This window comes from Emys orbicularis, chromosome 5 (genome assembly GCF_028017835.1).
Source record: "Emys orbicularis isolate rEmyOrb1 chromosome 5, rEmyOrb1.hap1, whole genome shotgun sequence".
NCBI classification, from domain to species: Eukaryota; Metazoa; Chordata; order Testudines; family Emydidae; genus Emys; species Emys orbicularis.
The window spans coordinates 2807718-2823832 of record NC_088687.1 but is presented as its reverse complement, the minus strand read 5'-3'; the positions used below and the strand labels follow the sequence as shown (position 1 = coordinate 2823832).

Sequence of the window (16115 nt, the reverse complement as noted above, 5' to 3'; positions counted from 1 at the left end):
ACCCCATGGTGGACATTCTAGGCCCAGAAGGACCCTCCAGGGTGGCCCTTCCCATGAACAAAACTGTACAAAACAATGCGAAGACCCTCTGGCAAACCCTGGCCTCCATTCCCCCCACAGCTAAGGGAGTGGAACGGAAGTACTTTGTTCCCACCAGGGGTTATGAGTACCTGTTTACCCACCCCGCCCCATGTTCGCTGGTGGTGGACGCGGTAAATGCCAGGGAGAGACAGGGCCAGCAGGGGCCTGCTCCCAAATCAAAGGACGTGAAATGGCTGGACCCTTTTGGGAGAAAGGTTTATTCCACTGGGGGTCTCTCGCTGCAGATCGCTAACCAGCTGGCGATCCTCAGCAGGTACAATTTTAATTCTTGGTCTGCGGCCCTTAAGTTCCAAGATCTTCTCCCAGCAGAGGCTCGTACGGGACTGGGCGCCATTGCTGAGGAGGGTAAGCTGGTTGCCAGGACTTCCCTCCAGGGTTCCCTCGACGCGGCTGCGCGTACCCTGGCGTCGGGAGTCGCTGTGCGGCAGAATGCCTGGCTTCAGTCCTCCGACCTCCTGCCTGAGGTCCAGCATACCATCCAGGACCTCCCTTTTGATGGCCAGGGCTTGTTTGTAGATCAGACTGACTCCCGCCTGCATACCTTAAAGGACACGAGAAACACCATTAAGTCCTTGGGTATGCATACCCCGGTTACCCAGAGGAAGCCCTTTAGGCCACAGACCACCCAGCAACGTCCTTTCCCTCCGAGACCGAGGCAGGACCCTTCTCGTCGGAGGAACAGATACTCCCGACGTAGGCCGTCTCGCCCCCCCTCTGGACAAGGTCAAGGACAGTCTAAGCCACCCCCGGGCCCTAAGCGCCCATTTTGAAGGTGCGCCAGAGGACGGACTACCAGTTCTCACCCAGGACAGTCATCCCTTTCTAAACCGTCTATCCCGTTTCTACCATGCCTGGTCCCATATTACCTCGGACCGTTGGGTCCTCCGCACGGTGCAAATGGGATATTCTATCCAATTCCATTCCAACCCGCCGTCCCTCTTCAGGGACCCTTCTCACGAGCAACTCCTCATCCAGGAGGTTCAGTCCCTCCTCGTCCTGGGGGCAGTGGAGGAAGTTCCTCAGGAGTTCAGGGGCAAGGGTTTCTACTCCCACTACTTCCTTGTCCCCAAGGCAAAGGCAGGCCTAAGACCTATTCTGGACCTCAGGGAGCTCAACAAGTACATCGTCAACCTGAAGTTCCGTATGGTCTCCTTAGCCACCATCATCCCTTCCCTGGAGACTGGTATGCCGCCCTCGATATGAAAGACGCGTACTTTCACATTTCAGTTGTCCCGCCTCACAGGTGTTTCCTCCGCTTTGTGGTGGGAAAGACGCACTATCAATTCACAGCCCCCCGCGTCTTTACCAAGTGCATGGCGGTCGTGGCTGCTTTCCTCCGCCGACACCATGTACATGTCTTCCCGTACCTGGACGACTGGCTCATACGGGGTCGGTCCCATCATCACATGCAGTTGCAGGTACGTCTACTCCTGGACACATTCACTCGCCTGGGCATCATGGTAAACCTCAGCAAGTCCGTCCTCGCCCCTATCAAAAAATAGAGTTTATAGGAGCGGTACTGGACGCAAACCAAGCGAGAGCCTTCCTTCCAGAGGCACGGTGCTTTGCCATAGCAGGCATAATTACCAGCCTCTGCAAGTTTCCCACCGCTACAGCAAGACAGTGTGTCAGGCTCCTGGGTCACATGGCGTCCTGCACATACGTTGTGCAACTCGCCAGGCTCAGGCTCAGGCCGCTTCAGACGTGGCTGGCGTCTGCCTATCGACCGGGACGCGACATCCTAGACATGGTCCTCACGGTCCCGAAGTGCACACTCTACTCCCTGCTGTGGTGGCTGGACCCTCAGATGGTGGGTACCGGGGTCCTGTTTCATCCCCTCCCAGCCCACTCTGACTTTAGTTACAGACGCATCTGCCCTGGTATCGGGAGCCCACCTCGGCAGCCTGACAACACAGGGCTTATGACATGAGTGCGAGCTGTTGCTGCACATCAACATCAGAGAGCTCAGGGTGATCCGCCTCGCCTGCCAAGCCTTTCTTCCCCACTTGCACTTTCTTCCCCTAACGGACAACACCACGGCCATGTTCTACCTGAACAAGCAAGGCGGAGCCCAGTCATCACCGCTCTGCCAGGAAGCCCTCTTTCTATGGGACTTCTGCTTAGCCCACTCCATCAACCTTTAGGCCTTGTACCTGCCAGGTGTCCAGAACGTCCTGGCGGATACTTTGAGCAGGCGTTTTCCGTCTCACGAATGGTCCTTTCGCCCAGATATCATCCATTCCGTTTTCTGCACCTGGGGGTTTCCCTGAATCGACTTGTTCGCTTTGTGGACCAACAGAAAGTGCCCAGTCTTCTGCTCCTTCCGGAGTCACAGCCCGGGCTTGTTAGCGGACGCCTTCCAAATCACATGGTCGGGCCAGTTGCTGTATGCCTTCCCACCGTTCCCACTGGTTCACAAGGTGCTCCTCAAGATCCGCCGGGACAAGGCAGATATCATACTGGTAGTCCCTGCCTGGCCACGTCAGTGTTGGTACCCGACTCTACTGGACCTGTCAATTCAGGCTCCCCTACGTCTTCCTCTCGACCCCGACCTCATATCCCAGAACCACAGTCGTCTCCTTCACCCGGACCTCCAGTCGCTTCATCTCACAGCCTGGAGGATCCGTGGTTGAACCAGGCTGAACGCTCTTCTGTGTATGTATCTCACGGGAAGTCACATAAATACCTAAGTAATGTAACATTCCCAAAGGGTTGCGACTCTGGTTAATTTGTGTTTTTATTGTGAAGCGAGTGAACTCTTCTTGTAATAAGAAACTAGTGAGAACTACAAAGCCGGTCTTGCAAGTGAACAAACAAGCATGAAGGTTGATGTGTGTCAGCAGTTATCAAGGTCTTGTTTCTTTCACAGTAAGTCTAGCAAGGCTTTGCTCTAGGAAGCAAATACTATTTCTATAAGTCAGGATTTGGCTAGTTACATACTTTTAATATGTTTTTATGGTGAAGAATAGTGAGGGGAGACTCAGAATATGTGGCCCAGAGGGAAGGGTGCTGACTTAGGAGACCTAGGTTCTGTCCCTGCTCTACCACAAATTCCTTTTGTGACCTTAAGCAAATGTGTGCCTCAGTTCCCCATCTGTACAATGGGGATAACAACATGGCCCTACCTCACAGGGGTGTTGAGGATAAAGACAGTAAAGGTTGTGAGGTGCTCAGGTAGCACCATAATGGAGCTATATAGATGCTTAACCACACTATGCTCTCCTATCTTATTCCCCTCCCAGTCACCGTGCCTCATTGGCTCCTCTCTCGTGTTCTTTATGCTGCCCAGTGCTGGCAAATAAGGCAGAAACTCATGCCTGTGGGTGTTCCTTGCACGTTCTGCGTGTGGTGTGGGGAAGGATGAAGTCAGTTTGGGGGCCCAGATAGAGATCACCATTTAATGAAGGTAGTGGAACTTGGCTTGATCTCGGTTTTGTTTCCTACAGGACCAAAATGTCTTTGACTCAAAGAAAAAGGTGAAATTGACCAATGCAGAAGGCGTGGAGCACAAACTCTCCAAGAAACAGCTCCAGGCCATCGAATTCAACAAAGCTTTACTGGCTATGTACACCAATCAGGTAGAGATCTGCTGGGTACAGATTTACAACCAGTCACAGGAGTTTAATTGAGCAGAAATGTAAATCTAGTTGATCTCCATAGACTGTTCTTTTCCCCTCAAAATAGTCAAGATGTTATCCAGAGATGGAGTGAATTTTAATGCTAGATTTTTCAAAAGTGCTCAGCACCCAGCAGCTCCTATTGAGAATAATCTTTTTGCTGAGGCCTTTTGATAATCTGGCCAATTCATATGGGTGCCTAAATTGGAGATGAGCATTTAAAAAATAAAAATCTGGCCCATAATGTTTAATACCTATCAGGGAAACTTTATGTGACTATCCTGGTAAATGTATTGTTTATTAAAATCGTATTAACTGGGTATGTGCAGATTGAGAAGAAATTGTGCATTGCTCTATAAGAGGAAATGTGCATACTGCTGTTCTTGTTAACAAGGACCAATAATATCCATTGCCAAAACAAAAACACAGGAATAATGGATTTGGTACTAATATCGGGGTCCATGAGCTCAGTGCTTTGGATGGGTAAGCTTTATAGAAGTCTAAATAACTAACAAAAATACTGTCTGGTTTCTAGACCACAGAGAGCTACCTGTGCAGGCACTTCATGGGGTTACACACTGGCTGCTGATGGCAGCTTTCAGTGTGATCCTGTAATGAGGGAGATTCTGAGGCACTCTAGCAAGAAATAAATGCCTGGAGCTGCGTGTGGGCAGAAACTGAGATTTATCCTTTGTCTGTGACAGAATCTGGCAGAAGGGGTGCTCTGGTCATTTTCACCTAGTTCCCCTTCCATTTCCAGAGCTCTTAATAAAATCAGACCCCACCCCCCTATGTGTGTCTAGCTCCTCCCTCTCCCACACAGACATTCTGGTGGGGAAAAAAGGGAGAACCTTTGAGAAAAATTCATATGATGGTGGCTTGCACAGCACCTCGCTTGGAGAGTCTCTTCCCAGATAATGTGTTTATTACTGCAGTAGCACCTACAGGCTCTGATGCTGATTGAGCTAGGCACTGGATGCACATAACAGACTGTCTCTGCCCCCAAACTGCTTGCAGCCTAAGGCTTGGTCTACACTGTGTGTGGGGGGAGGGGGGAGGGGGGCGGATCAATCTAAGTCACACAACTTTAACTACATGAATAATGTAGCTGAAGTCGATGTACTTAGATCTACTCACCGCGGTGTCTTCACTGCAGAGAGTCGACTGCTGGCGCTCCCCCTTCGACTCCGCCTGTGCCTCTCGCTCTGGTGGAGTACCGGAGTCGATGGGAGAGCGCTCGGCGGTCGATTGATCATGTCTAGACTAGACGCGATAAATCGATTCCCCCGCTGGATCGATCCTGCGGGTAACGTAGACAAGCCCTAAGTGTCTAGGCAGCTGTAATAAGCTGGCAGGAGGAGCACAAGGGGGCATCGAGGAGGTTTTGTGGCCAGTGTAGTAACAGCTGCCTGCGCACAGAGATGTAGAGGAGTGCAGAGTGATGGCTGTGGTTATCACCCACAGGCCCTGCCATGTGGGAGTTGTGGGTCGGAATCTCCTGGGGCCAGTGACTTTACCTGTTTGCACAGCCTCTACCGCCACCATGTCCCATTCCCCGCTGGGGCCTCTTGACACTCCTGCAGTATAATCTGTTCCTCAATGGACGGGGCAGTGTCTCTTGGAATCAGCTGATGGCAGGCAGTGTCTGGCCCCACTAGCCCCCTTGCCCTGTTCTCTCTGTGGGGTTTGCACAGTCGCACTGACTGTTCACTAATACTGAGGAAAACGTTCCCTTGTGTCCCTTAGGCAGATCAGTGCCGCAAGCTGTCAGCAAGTTTACAGTCCCAGAACCCCGAGCACCTGCTACCTGTGCTAATCCAGGCTGCCCAGCTCTGTCGAGAGAAGCAGCATGCGAAGGCAATAGAGCTCCTACAGGTGGGTGACTGATCTCCTCCTGCTGCTCTGGAGAGTGGAGGGCTGTTCCTGCACTGGAACCTAACAGATGGAGTTAACAAGGGGCAATTAATACTGCAGAAATGGATGTTAGCTCAACCACCTGCAATGGTCATTGCGTTGTATAATGAGTGTGGCTTACGCAGGGCTCAGCAGTGACTGGTCTGGTTGGGAGAGAGACGTACACGCCCATGCTCTGATCAGGAAGGGTGTGTTCTTTCTATAATGGGAGAGCCCCACTTGGCAAATGACCCCCGTCACTATGGCGGGGGTGCTAGGGCTGCTTTTCCTCCCCATAGGGACCTGGTGGGTGCTAGTGCCTGGGGCTGCGCTCCTCTGGAAGGCAGGAGTTCACTTCTCCTGGCCTCTCATCCCAAAGGGTGGTGTCCACAGCCCTTCTCTGGCCTCGTCTACATGCACAGCTTGCACTGGTTTACTTAAAATTGGGGTTTAAACTGGTGCCAAAGACTCTGCAGACACTTGTTTCAGAGTGCCCTGTTCCTAATCAACTTCTGCTAAACTGAAATAAGCTGGTTTTAAACTGAAGTCGTGTTCACACTTTAAACTGGTTTACTTATACGGGTGCAGCTTCCTCATGTAAACAAGGCCTCGGTCCTGGTGTCAAGTGTCACCTGACGTGCTGCACTTGACTGCTGCCTGCCTAGAGGGAGCAGCTGCTGTGTGCGGTGAGGGCATGGACCCTGGGATTGGCTTGTGGTGGAATGGGGCGGCGCTGTGGGAGGAGTCACAGACCATGGAAGCAATTCAGGACTCTGTGTGGAGTGGTTCCACTCGAACTGGCTCCCTCCCTGGCTATTCAAACGACACAGTCGAGCTTTTCTTTCTGAAGTTGGTTTTAAAACGGGCCCGGGCCAAGGCTGACGCGCTGAGTTCATGAACATGCTCATACGCCCTTGCGTCTCTCGCTCTCAGGACTTTGCGGAGCAGAGCCCTGCCGACTCGGCGCAGATCAAGCTGACAATGGCACAGCTGAAAATCGCTCAAGGTACCAGTGCCCTTTTGTGCTGGGAAATGCTTGTTTAATGCTAGGTAAAAAAACCCAATTCTTTGTCACTGGTCTTAGTGTCTGGAGAGCCAGGACTGAGAGTGGCCTCTTGCTGCTGTGAGCCCCAGCAAGGCAGCTCCATCCAGGGTGGGGTTAGAAATACTTTCTCAAACACTGCGCTTCACAGCCCTGCAGGAGGGCTGGGACAGCATCTCCACGCCTCACAGTGAGCAGCATTAAAGCAAGCTGTCCTCTGCATTTGGCCAGAACCATTTTGTCTCTTGATCAGTTCTTGGACAGGGCTGCCCCGTCCCTCTGATGTCTGTGAGAGGAGTTACCAGGGGAAGGGGTTGTAATTAGGGGATGGTACCTCTTGCCGAGGGGGTGCCCTATGGAAATCAGCGCTCCTGCCTGAGCCTGGCATTGTCCATGCATTGTGGGGGTTGTGTGCCCCAGGGGGCAGGGCCTGTGGAACAAGTGCAGGGCAGCCCTGGGCACCGTGCTGACAGCTGGCATTCAGCACATTACAATGGGCTGATGTGACCTGAGAGAGGGAGCAGGACAGCTGGGCACCGAGGGTCAGCGCGGGCGGGGGGAGGGGGATTTGTATTAATGTGGTTGCTGCGGGATCGACCCTTTCCTGAGTGGCCGCAGAAGTACATACAGGGAAGGCTGGGGATCTGCGTATTGAAATGGTTGGCTGCTGCTGACTGCATGTCACTCAAGTTTTAAAGTTCCCCTCAAGCTACCTCAAATATGCACTACCCAACATCCAGTACTTGGCATGGGCCGTGCTCCATGGTCGCCTGGCAGCAGTGCCTGCAATCAGTGGGACTATTCAGGAGAAATAAGAGGGCAGGATCTGGCCCCGCAGGGCTTGAGGGGGGAGAATGGGGAAGGGGATCAAAGCACTTCCTGTTGGCCCAGCTTTGCTCCCATTGAAGCTGCACTGGCATCAGGCGGAGAGGCAGGCCAGAGCTGACTGAGGTTGGTTCTGAAATACACCCAGCTGCTGGTGCTCCATTCCCTCCCGCAGGAAAGGAAAGCATTGCTCTCGACCCACTGCTGCTAGCACTGGAGCTGGGGATGAGCCCTTTGCGTGTGGTAGCAGCCTTGGGCGTGCTGCAGACCAAGGTGGGGAGCCCAGCAGGTGCTGGGGTTGCTGCCAAGGCTGTTTAGTCTGAGGATGAGAAGAGCACTGTTGGGACTGACGTTTCTTCTCCATGAACGGCCAGCGATTGTGTTGTCTTAACAATAATAGTGGAGAAAACCTCTTCAGCAGCTGGCCCTGCAGGCAGAGGAGTGTGGTGGCCAGTTGGTGTATGCTGACTTCCCTAGGGACACTCTGAGGGTAGGGGGATCCAGGATGGAGAACAGAGGCAGGGAAAGCATTGCTGTGTAGTTTAAAGTGCATTATTCTCCCTTCTTTCTCTAAGGCAGCGTCACCAAAGCATGCATCATTCTGAGGAGTATAGAAGAGCTGAAGCATAAGCCAGGCATGGTGAGTGGCAGTTAACAAACACCATCCCAGAATACCATCATCCTTTTCATGTTCCTTCCCTGTTCCTGTTTTCCTGTCTCCTGAGCTACTCCTGGGCTGAGATTCAGATCTGGGTGCCCAGCGTTGGTCTTAGTCTGCTGGTCTGCTTGCACAGTGTGGCTTGGTTGCTGAGATTTTTGATACACAGCATTATGCCTCAGAGTAGATGTTAGACTTTAGATAGCTCACTTATTGTGGTGAAAGCCAGCCAGACAAAGGGTAATAACTTGCATCAGAGTCCCCCAACTTGTTTTTAGAATGGACAACTTCCCTCTCATTCACAGTTGCATGGACCTGCCTCCCTTTCCTACAGCACTCCCTTAACAGCCCTTAGGCAACTACAGCAATTGCTTGCCCAGTAAGCAATGTTGGGAAAGTACCAAACACATTTTTAAGCTGCTTTATGTGGCGGTGAGCAACAGAAAGGAAGGAGGAGCCGGTAACGTAAGACCTTTCAGCTCCCACCAGGGCCCCAGCAGCAGCAAGCGCCCTGCCGACCGTCGTGGTGTTGAGAGCACGGTGTGGGAGCCTTGGCTTTCCCAGTTCAGTGATTCTCTCATCCTTTATCCTTCATTGATTGGAAACCTTTTAAACAACAGTTCTCCGGGGCTGTTTCGACCATTGCAGTAACGTCCTGGCTGTACTGGGGAGGCGGCTGCTTCAAAATTCCATTGGAGCAGTTCGTTCTATTCCCTTTTTCTTCAGCGATTCTTTTAATAAACATGTTATGAAAAGTATCTTTAAATGATCACTTACAAGTAGTGCCCGTCCCTTGACTGCACGCTGACTGTTGTTGGGGTTTGCAGGTGTCTGCGTTAGTGACGATGTACAGTCATGAAGAAGACATTGACAGTGCTATTGAGGTCTTCACGCAAGCTATCCACTGGTACCAGGAATACCAGGCAAGTAGATCAGGGCAGACAATACATTTGAGAGTTGAAGCTACTTTTTGTCCCTTACTAACTTGCTGGAGACCAGCTGTTCCTGACCACCTCCTACCTGTACATCGACTGGAGAGGCAATAAGCGGTCTCCTTGCCAACGGCTCGCTACGGCTGATGAGATGCTGGGGGGCCGGGGACATTCTACTCCATGTCTCCCTCTCTCTGTGACATGCTGCTTGCACCAGGTTTGTCATTCGGACCAATGGCAAGTCTGCAGTGTGGAGAAAATGGCAGACTCTCTTTACCAGCTCTTCCAGTGCCTGTCAGGTTATAGATTCTGCAGGCTAGCAGAGGGCACCGCAGTGTTGCCCCTCTTCCCGTGTTGACACTGGAGGAGCAGCAGTCAGTTGGCTTTGTGCACTTACTTGAGAAGGAAAAGCTTGAGCAGGAGAGCTTTAGAGGGGGACACTGATTCCAGCCCGGCAGCCTGCTGGCTGTACTCAGTTAATCGGAACGTCCGGCCGCTGAAAGGAGCCACTTGGAGTCTGTCTGATGAGCAGAGTGATTGTTTCATTGGGGGCTCAGTAATTAGTTCCTGGAACCTGGTTATTTTGAGGCTGGATGTAGCAGTTATTTCAGCAAACAGTGAATTGCCAGAAGAAGCACGAGCCCCATGGGAAGTGTTCTCCTAAAGCTGCCTTGGCATTAGCTGTTTCCCATGTTTCTCTCTTCCCTAGTTTTCTATCAGCAAGGACGCTTGGCTTTTCAAAATGCGTCTGCCTGCACTTGTTCCCCACCTTATGATCTGATGCCTTGGCTGGTCACTGGGGAAATGGCTGATGTCCTAAACCAGGCTGTGACTACAGGTTGCAAATAAACAGCAGCAGCAGATGACTGTTAGTTTTCCGTGATGGTCAGACGCTGGCTAAAATGCCTGTCCCCTTCCCATTTTCACCCCCTCCTCCCAATTCTGTTGATCATGGGCTGCTGGCAGCAGGTGGGGTTAGGTTTAAAGCCACAGACTGCCAAGCCTGTTCCTCAAGGAATGGGGAAGAAATTCCTGCGGCTCAGTTCTCCTTCCAGATCACTTGGGTGGGGAGTGTACGTTGGTCTGAGCCGGTCCCTAGTAACATCAGGAAGCAAAGCAGCCACATCAGTGACTTGCTAAATGCTGTCAAACATGTCTTCATTTGAAGAACCTTGTGACTTGCAGCCAAAGTCTCCAGTTCATTTGTCGCTGATAAGGGAAGCAGCCAACTTCAAGCTGAAGTACGGGAGGAAGAAGGAAGCGATCAGCGACCTGGAAGAGCTGTGGAAGTGAGTTCAGGGAGGGGAGAGGGGTATCCTGTTTTCCTTCTGGACCTGAGCCGTGGTCCTGCTGTTTTGTGCACTGAAACATGGGCAGTGCCTGGTCCCTGTGAGGACTGCTCAGGGGTTCTGGAGCCAGATAACGTGTGAGGCAGTAGTTCCTCCTTTTAGACATTGTAAAGGGGCTTCTGGTCAAAGCTGTGCTCCCTGCCCCACCCCTTGGATGAAGTAACTGCTACAGCAGGCCAAGCCCCACGATCTGTAGGAACAGCTCTCTTTCTCTGTTGTGGGTGCTTGTGCGTTACATCCTGATAGAAGCTGTCTCTTTCATGTTGGATGCCATGTCTTCTGTCCCCAGCCAGCACCCATTCCCTGTGGGAGGAGTTCCCCAGTCCGTATCTGAAATTCATATGAACCCCCAGGCCCTTCTTGATGCTGGCACGTTCTGAGGACTGATCTGCAGCTCTCTCTCCTGTTGTGCGAAAAAACAAATCAGCCAGTCTGAGCTAATTGTGGAGAGAAGCAGAGGCAGTGTGGGTTTTTTTTTTTTTAATAGGGATAGAAGATTTTCGTAGGAGCGACCTTTTTTTAAAAAAAAAAAAAGGCACCAATTAAAAAAATTTAGAATAAGAAAATGGGTAAGAAAAATGACAACAGGCCCTAGATTTCTAGGGTTGTTGGTGGCTGCATGGTCCCTGGGGAGAGGCTAGTCAAAGTGCCTGGCAGTGAACATCCTGCATTGTACTCTATCAGCGCCTGCTATTGCACACACTGAAAGCACCTGCCTGGGGCTAGCCAGTGCTGGGCTGTGTGGTTAGCTATAGTGCACACTCTGGGCGTGGCTCGTGTTTGTAGAGTGTTCAGTGAACTTCAGAATGTTCCTTTCTTCTTCTCTTCAAGGCAAAACCCAAAAGATATTCATACTCTGGCCCAGCTCATCTCCGCGTACTCCCTCGTAGACCCCGAGAAGGCGAAGGTGTATCCTTTGTGGTGGTGACTGGGCTTGCGGAGGGGAAGGGGTTTGCTGTCCCTTCGGTTCCCAGAATGTTTTCCTAATGATGTCATGAGTGTTAAGAATTTTTGAGCTGCTTCAGGACCCTTCCAACAGGGACATCAGGGAACCTCTGACCCTGGGGAGAGCGGGAAGATCATAGTGCAACTCCACATTAAGGATGGGCTTTTCAAAAGCACCTAAGTGAGTTGGGTGCCTAGCTGCTATTTACTTCTAGTAAGATTTGGGTGTCTAAATTCCCTTAGGGCTTTTAAATCTCCCCTTGGCCCCCCAAAAGCAATGAGGACTTCAGTCAGTTAATGATGAGCGAACAGATCAGTATGATCCAACTTTTTGCTGTGGTATTTTTGTCCTATAGTGGTAACATGTACTTTCCCACCGAATCGTTTGGTATAACTCTTATTATAATAGCCAATTCTTCCCGTCAGGAGCTCTCAAAGCGTGTTACAAAGGAGGTCCAGGTCATCACTCCCGTTGTACAGATGGGGAAACAGGCACCTAGAAGGGAAGTGACTTGTCCAAGGTCACCCAGCAGGCCAGTGGCAAAGCCAGGAACAAAACCCAGGTCTCCTGGGTCCCTGTCTGTTGCCCTCTCCACTAATTCACTCTGTGTGTATGGATTGGAGCTGCTGGTTAATCTCCCTGGGACAAAGATGGGGTTTGAGTTGCTGCTGGTGCCTCCCTCCCAACTCTCTTTGCTGAATGCATTCCTGTTTCCATTCCTGAGCTCTGCCCCTCGACAGCCTTAGCAAACACTTGCCCTCGTCGGACACGATGTCTTTGAAAGTAGATGTGGATGCGCTTGAAAATTCCCCCGGGGCTACGTATGTTCGGAAGAAAGGCGGAAAGCTCACGGGAGAGAACCAGCAGAAAGAGCAAGGGTAAAAAGCGTCTCTCACTCCCATCATTCCCTTCCGTGGGCTTGGGGTTAGAAAGCACCTGCTGTGTGGATCACCTCAGAGCTTCAGGCCTGTTCCTCCAGCCACCCTGCAAATGGTCTGACCAGTCGAAAAGCAGGCTGTCCCTTAGAGTGTCTATAGGTAACTCCGGGAGGTCCAGAGGGGGACAGCAGTCGTCCCAATCAGTGATGCAAAGGAAATATCACTATCAGCAATGCAGAGGTGGGCAGCAAGGCCCTTGTGAAGCCAGAGTGAAGCACACCACTAGAGTGAGGCCAAGCATGGTCTGGGGAACATTCCCTCACGCTGGGGTTCTCGTGCATTGGCTTGTGGAGCGTTTGCTGGCGGGCTGCAGAATGAAACATTGAGCCGGGGAAATGGGGGTGTTTTGGGAGCAGGAGTCAGGGTCTCTTACAGACTGGTCTGCGGGGGAAGTAACTGGAGATCCATTGCCCTAGGGGATTAGAACCGTTTCTCTGAGACTGGTGTCCTTTCCTCCTCACCTCTTCACTTCTTTGAAAAAAGAGACATTCCTCTCGTCCCAACCCTGGCTCCGCTCTTGTCAGTGCGTTCCAGGGAACCCACTGCGGCACTGTGATCTTCTTTCTCCTCCTCCCTCTTTTAGGCAAGGGGATGTAAAGAAAAAGAAGAGGAAAAAGAAGGGTGAGTTGTGTGTGTTTGTAGTACACCGTTGCTGTCCTGCTAGCAATCAGTTTGCAGCCTCGGCCACACCTTGTCATCTGTGCCCTGCTAACATTGGTAACATTCTTTAAACTCCCGTCCAGCAGGATCAGAAGATTGTGAAAATCCCAGGCTGTGTTTTGAGGGTGGGAGGAGTTAGGTGCCCAAGTCCCATAAACGCTGAGTGCTTCATTCCCTTGGTGGGGGAAGGGGAGGGTTTGGAAATCCCACCTGTAGAGTTTAAACCACCTCTTTTAAAGAATGACAGGTGGCTGCTACATGCCCTCCCTCACACCAGGTCACTGTGCTTCCTGCCTAGTACTGTCTCTTCAGCCTCAGCTGCTGGGTTCAACATAAAATGGGAAGTGGCCAGGCCTGAGCCCCCTCTATTCCCATTGGCGTCAGTGGATCACACAGGATTGGGTCCTAAACAAACCAGAACCCCTCTGATTTCCAAGCCTTTGTTTCCTGACAGTATTTCCCAGAGGAGGAAAGCAGCCTGTCAGACCTAGCGCGTGCCGCTGCGCCAGCGAGAGGCGCTTCGTTTGACTCTGCACCTTGGAGGCTTAAGCTTTGTAGAGTCACAGATTCCAAGGCCAGAAGGGACTACCCTGACCCCCGGTATAACACAGGCCAGAGAACTGCCCTGGAATCATTCCTTGAGCAGATCTTTTAGCACAACATCCCAGACGGGAAGGAAGATTACTCAAGCTTCATATCAATGTGTGGGGCTTTTCCTCACCATGTCACGTGATCTCCACTTTTTTCTCCTGACGGCTGTGCAGGAAAACTGCCTAAGAACTATGATCCCAAGGTGACCCCGGACCCTGAGCGGTGGCTGCCGATGCGAGAGCGCTCCTATTATCGCGGCAGGAAGAAGGGCAAAAAGAAGGATCAGATTGGAAAGGGAACCCAGGGAGCAACGACAGCTGGCACATCTGAGCTGTGAGTAGGGGTTGCAGAGAACAGTGCTTTGTAATTACACAGTGCCTCAGGCAGCAAACACTCCTCAACTGCTTCACAAACATGGCCTCCAGATCCCACTGAGACTGGTGAGGCTCATCCTCTGGTTCTCGCAGTGCATTGAGCCTGATTTGTTTGCTCTGTAGATTGCCAGCTCCCCAGGGCAGGGACTGTATCTGTAGTTGTCTTAAACTGAGCACATCGTCAGTGTGTGGCATGAGTCTGGCGTACGCCAGGCATAATGCACAAAGTATACACTGGTAGAGCTTCATCAGTCATTAAACACAGTAGTTCTTCAACAGCTTACGGCTGAATTAGGCAGCACTTTGGAACAGGATAAGTGAAACATCCTTATCCAATTGCAAGTGTGGGAAAACTTAGGTAGAAAGAATTACATAAGAATATTAGAACGGCCATACTGGATCATCCAGCCCAGTATTCTGTCTTCTGACAATGGCCGATGCCAGGTGCCCCAGAGGGAATGAACAGGCAGGAATCATCCAGTGATTCATCCCGTCGCCCATTCCCAGCTTCTGGCAAACAGAGGCTAGGGACACCATCCCTGCCCATCCTGGCTAATCGCCATTTATGGACCTATCCTCCAGGAACTTACATAGTTCTTTTTTGAACCCTGCCTTGGACTTAGCTTAATGGTAGAGCTGCTGCAACTTTTCCAGTAGCCTTTCCTTTGTGGCGCCCCGGGGTGGAATGAATTCTGTCTCTCTCATCACACTCATGTGTGTATAATATGGGCCTAGTGTGAAATGGGCAACTTATGGCTAAATCACTTCTTAGTGTAGCTGATTACTTTAGAAAGGATTGAAACTATTAAGCTACTACTAGCAGTTAAAAGCAAACGGGAGTTGTAGTTCCTCTTAACCCGTATGGTACTGGAGTCACTTGTGAACAAGTTGGCCATGGCTCTGATTTCAGTCTGGTGAGTTGGGACTCACAGCTACGCAGCTGTCGCCACCTGCAAATCACAGGCTCAGAATTTGTACACAGGGCAGAGGCTTAGCAGAAGTCAATGGTTATTTTTTGTTGTTGTGACGTACGTACATCAATTCTTACTGTTAAACATTTTGAAATGTATCAATTTTATTTTTTTCAGTGATGTGAACTGAAGGGTTTCACCTTGTTTTTATTATTATTTTTCTATTTGAATGTTCACAGTCACAGAAAATTAAGGTGGGGGGTGTCAGACAATAACTGTGTAGTGACCCCTGATCCCAGCAGGGGAAAGATGCAGGGAAAGCTGAGTTCCTGGCAGGGCAGAGCAGAGACTGAGAGCAGGAGGATGAGCCGGTGGCCATGGGGCAGGCCACCTTGCTGTCTCCAGCTCCAGGGCAGTGCAGAGAGCCTCCTGCAGCCCCACTGTTACAGCCCTGCTCACTCACTCACTGTCTGGGAGTGTGGGAGCTATCCCTGGGCAAGAGCCATTCAGCAGCAGGGTGGCCTCCTTCGCAGCCAGGGGCTCGTCATTGTCCTTGCAGGCCTGGCTGGGGGTTGCTGCTTTGCCCCATCAGAACCCCAGTCTTCCCCACACCTGGGGCCTGCAGGGATGGGATACCCAACGGTACGTGTCATCCGGTTGATGCTCCAAAGGAGAGGTATGTTGGGGTTTTCAAAAGTGCCTAATGGAGGTAAGTACCCCTTGACTTTCACCTGATTCCCTTGCACCCTTTCACAACCCCAGCCCAGACAGAATGAGGGACCTGGTGCTTTGTCCTTAGTTAACAAACAGGTGATTTATGCTACCTGAGGTTTGGCTGAAAAGGTCCCTTCAGCCCAGAATTTGTCTTCTGCAAGCTTGTGCCGTTCTTCTGACATTAAATGTTCTGATTTGGAACCAAAGCGTGTGCTGGTTGCGGTTTTCTGGAGCTAGAGCTAGGATGCAAATCACACTTCCTAAAAGTTTCTTGGCTCCTGTCTTCTTCCCTTCCTGCTTTTCAGGTGTACCACATGACATGCATGATGAACTAGAAAGGAGACTGTGCACACCCTTCTGTTCACGTTTACGATACGTGAGCTCAGCTGCTACAGACCCTTCAAAGCTCTTGAGCATGATTCTGGGCTAAAGTGAGGTTCTGTTTGCATTGAACTCAGTAAGAATTGTGCACTGGATGGGAGCTCAGTGCTGCCACTTGCAGGGCCAAGCAGGGAGGGGCTGGGTTATGGCAGGGGGAGCCCTGGTGCAAACAGACCTCCCCG

The 16115-nt window shown here is 51.3% G+C and overlaps 1 protein-coding gene across 1 annotated transcript in view; it reads left to right on the top strand.

Annotated features, from left to right (window-relative positions):
• The window catches only part of SRP72 (signal recognition particle 72), a 54291-nt gene that overhangs the window by 37573 nt on the left and 603 nt on the right, over nucleotides 1-16115 (top strand). Inside the window, exons 9-18 of the mRNA XM_065404766.1 lie at nucleotides 3549-3680; nucleotides 5466-5594; nucleotides 6546-6618; nucleotides 8055-8119; nucleotides 8965-9060; nucleotides 10255-10358; nucleotides 11250-11327; nucleotides 12105-12242; nucleotides 12886-12923; nucleotides 13727-13886. Coding sequence (XP_065260838.1) covers nucleotides 3549-3680; nucleotides 5466-5594; nucleotides 6546-6618; nucleotides 8055-8119; nucleotides 8965-9060; nucleotides 10255-10358; nucleotides 11250-11327; nucleotides 12105-12242; nucleotides 12886-12923; nucleotides 13727-13886 — 1013 coding nt within the window. The remainder of the gene's footprint in view (nucleotides 1-3548; nucleotides 3681-5465; nucleotides 5595-6545; nucleotides 6619-8054; nucleotides 8120-8964; nucleotides 9061-10254; nucleotides 10359-11249; nucleotides 11328-12104; nucleotides 12243-12885; nucleotides 12924-13726; nucleotides 13887-16115) is intronic.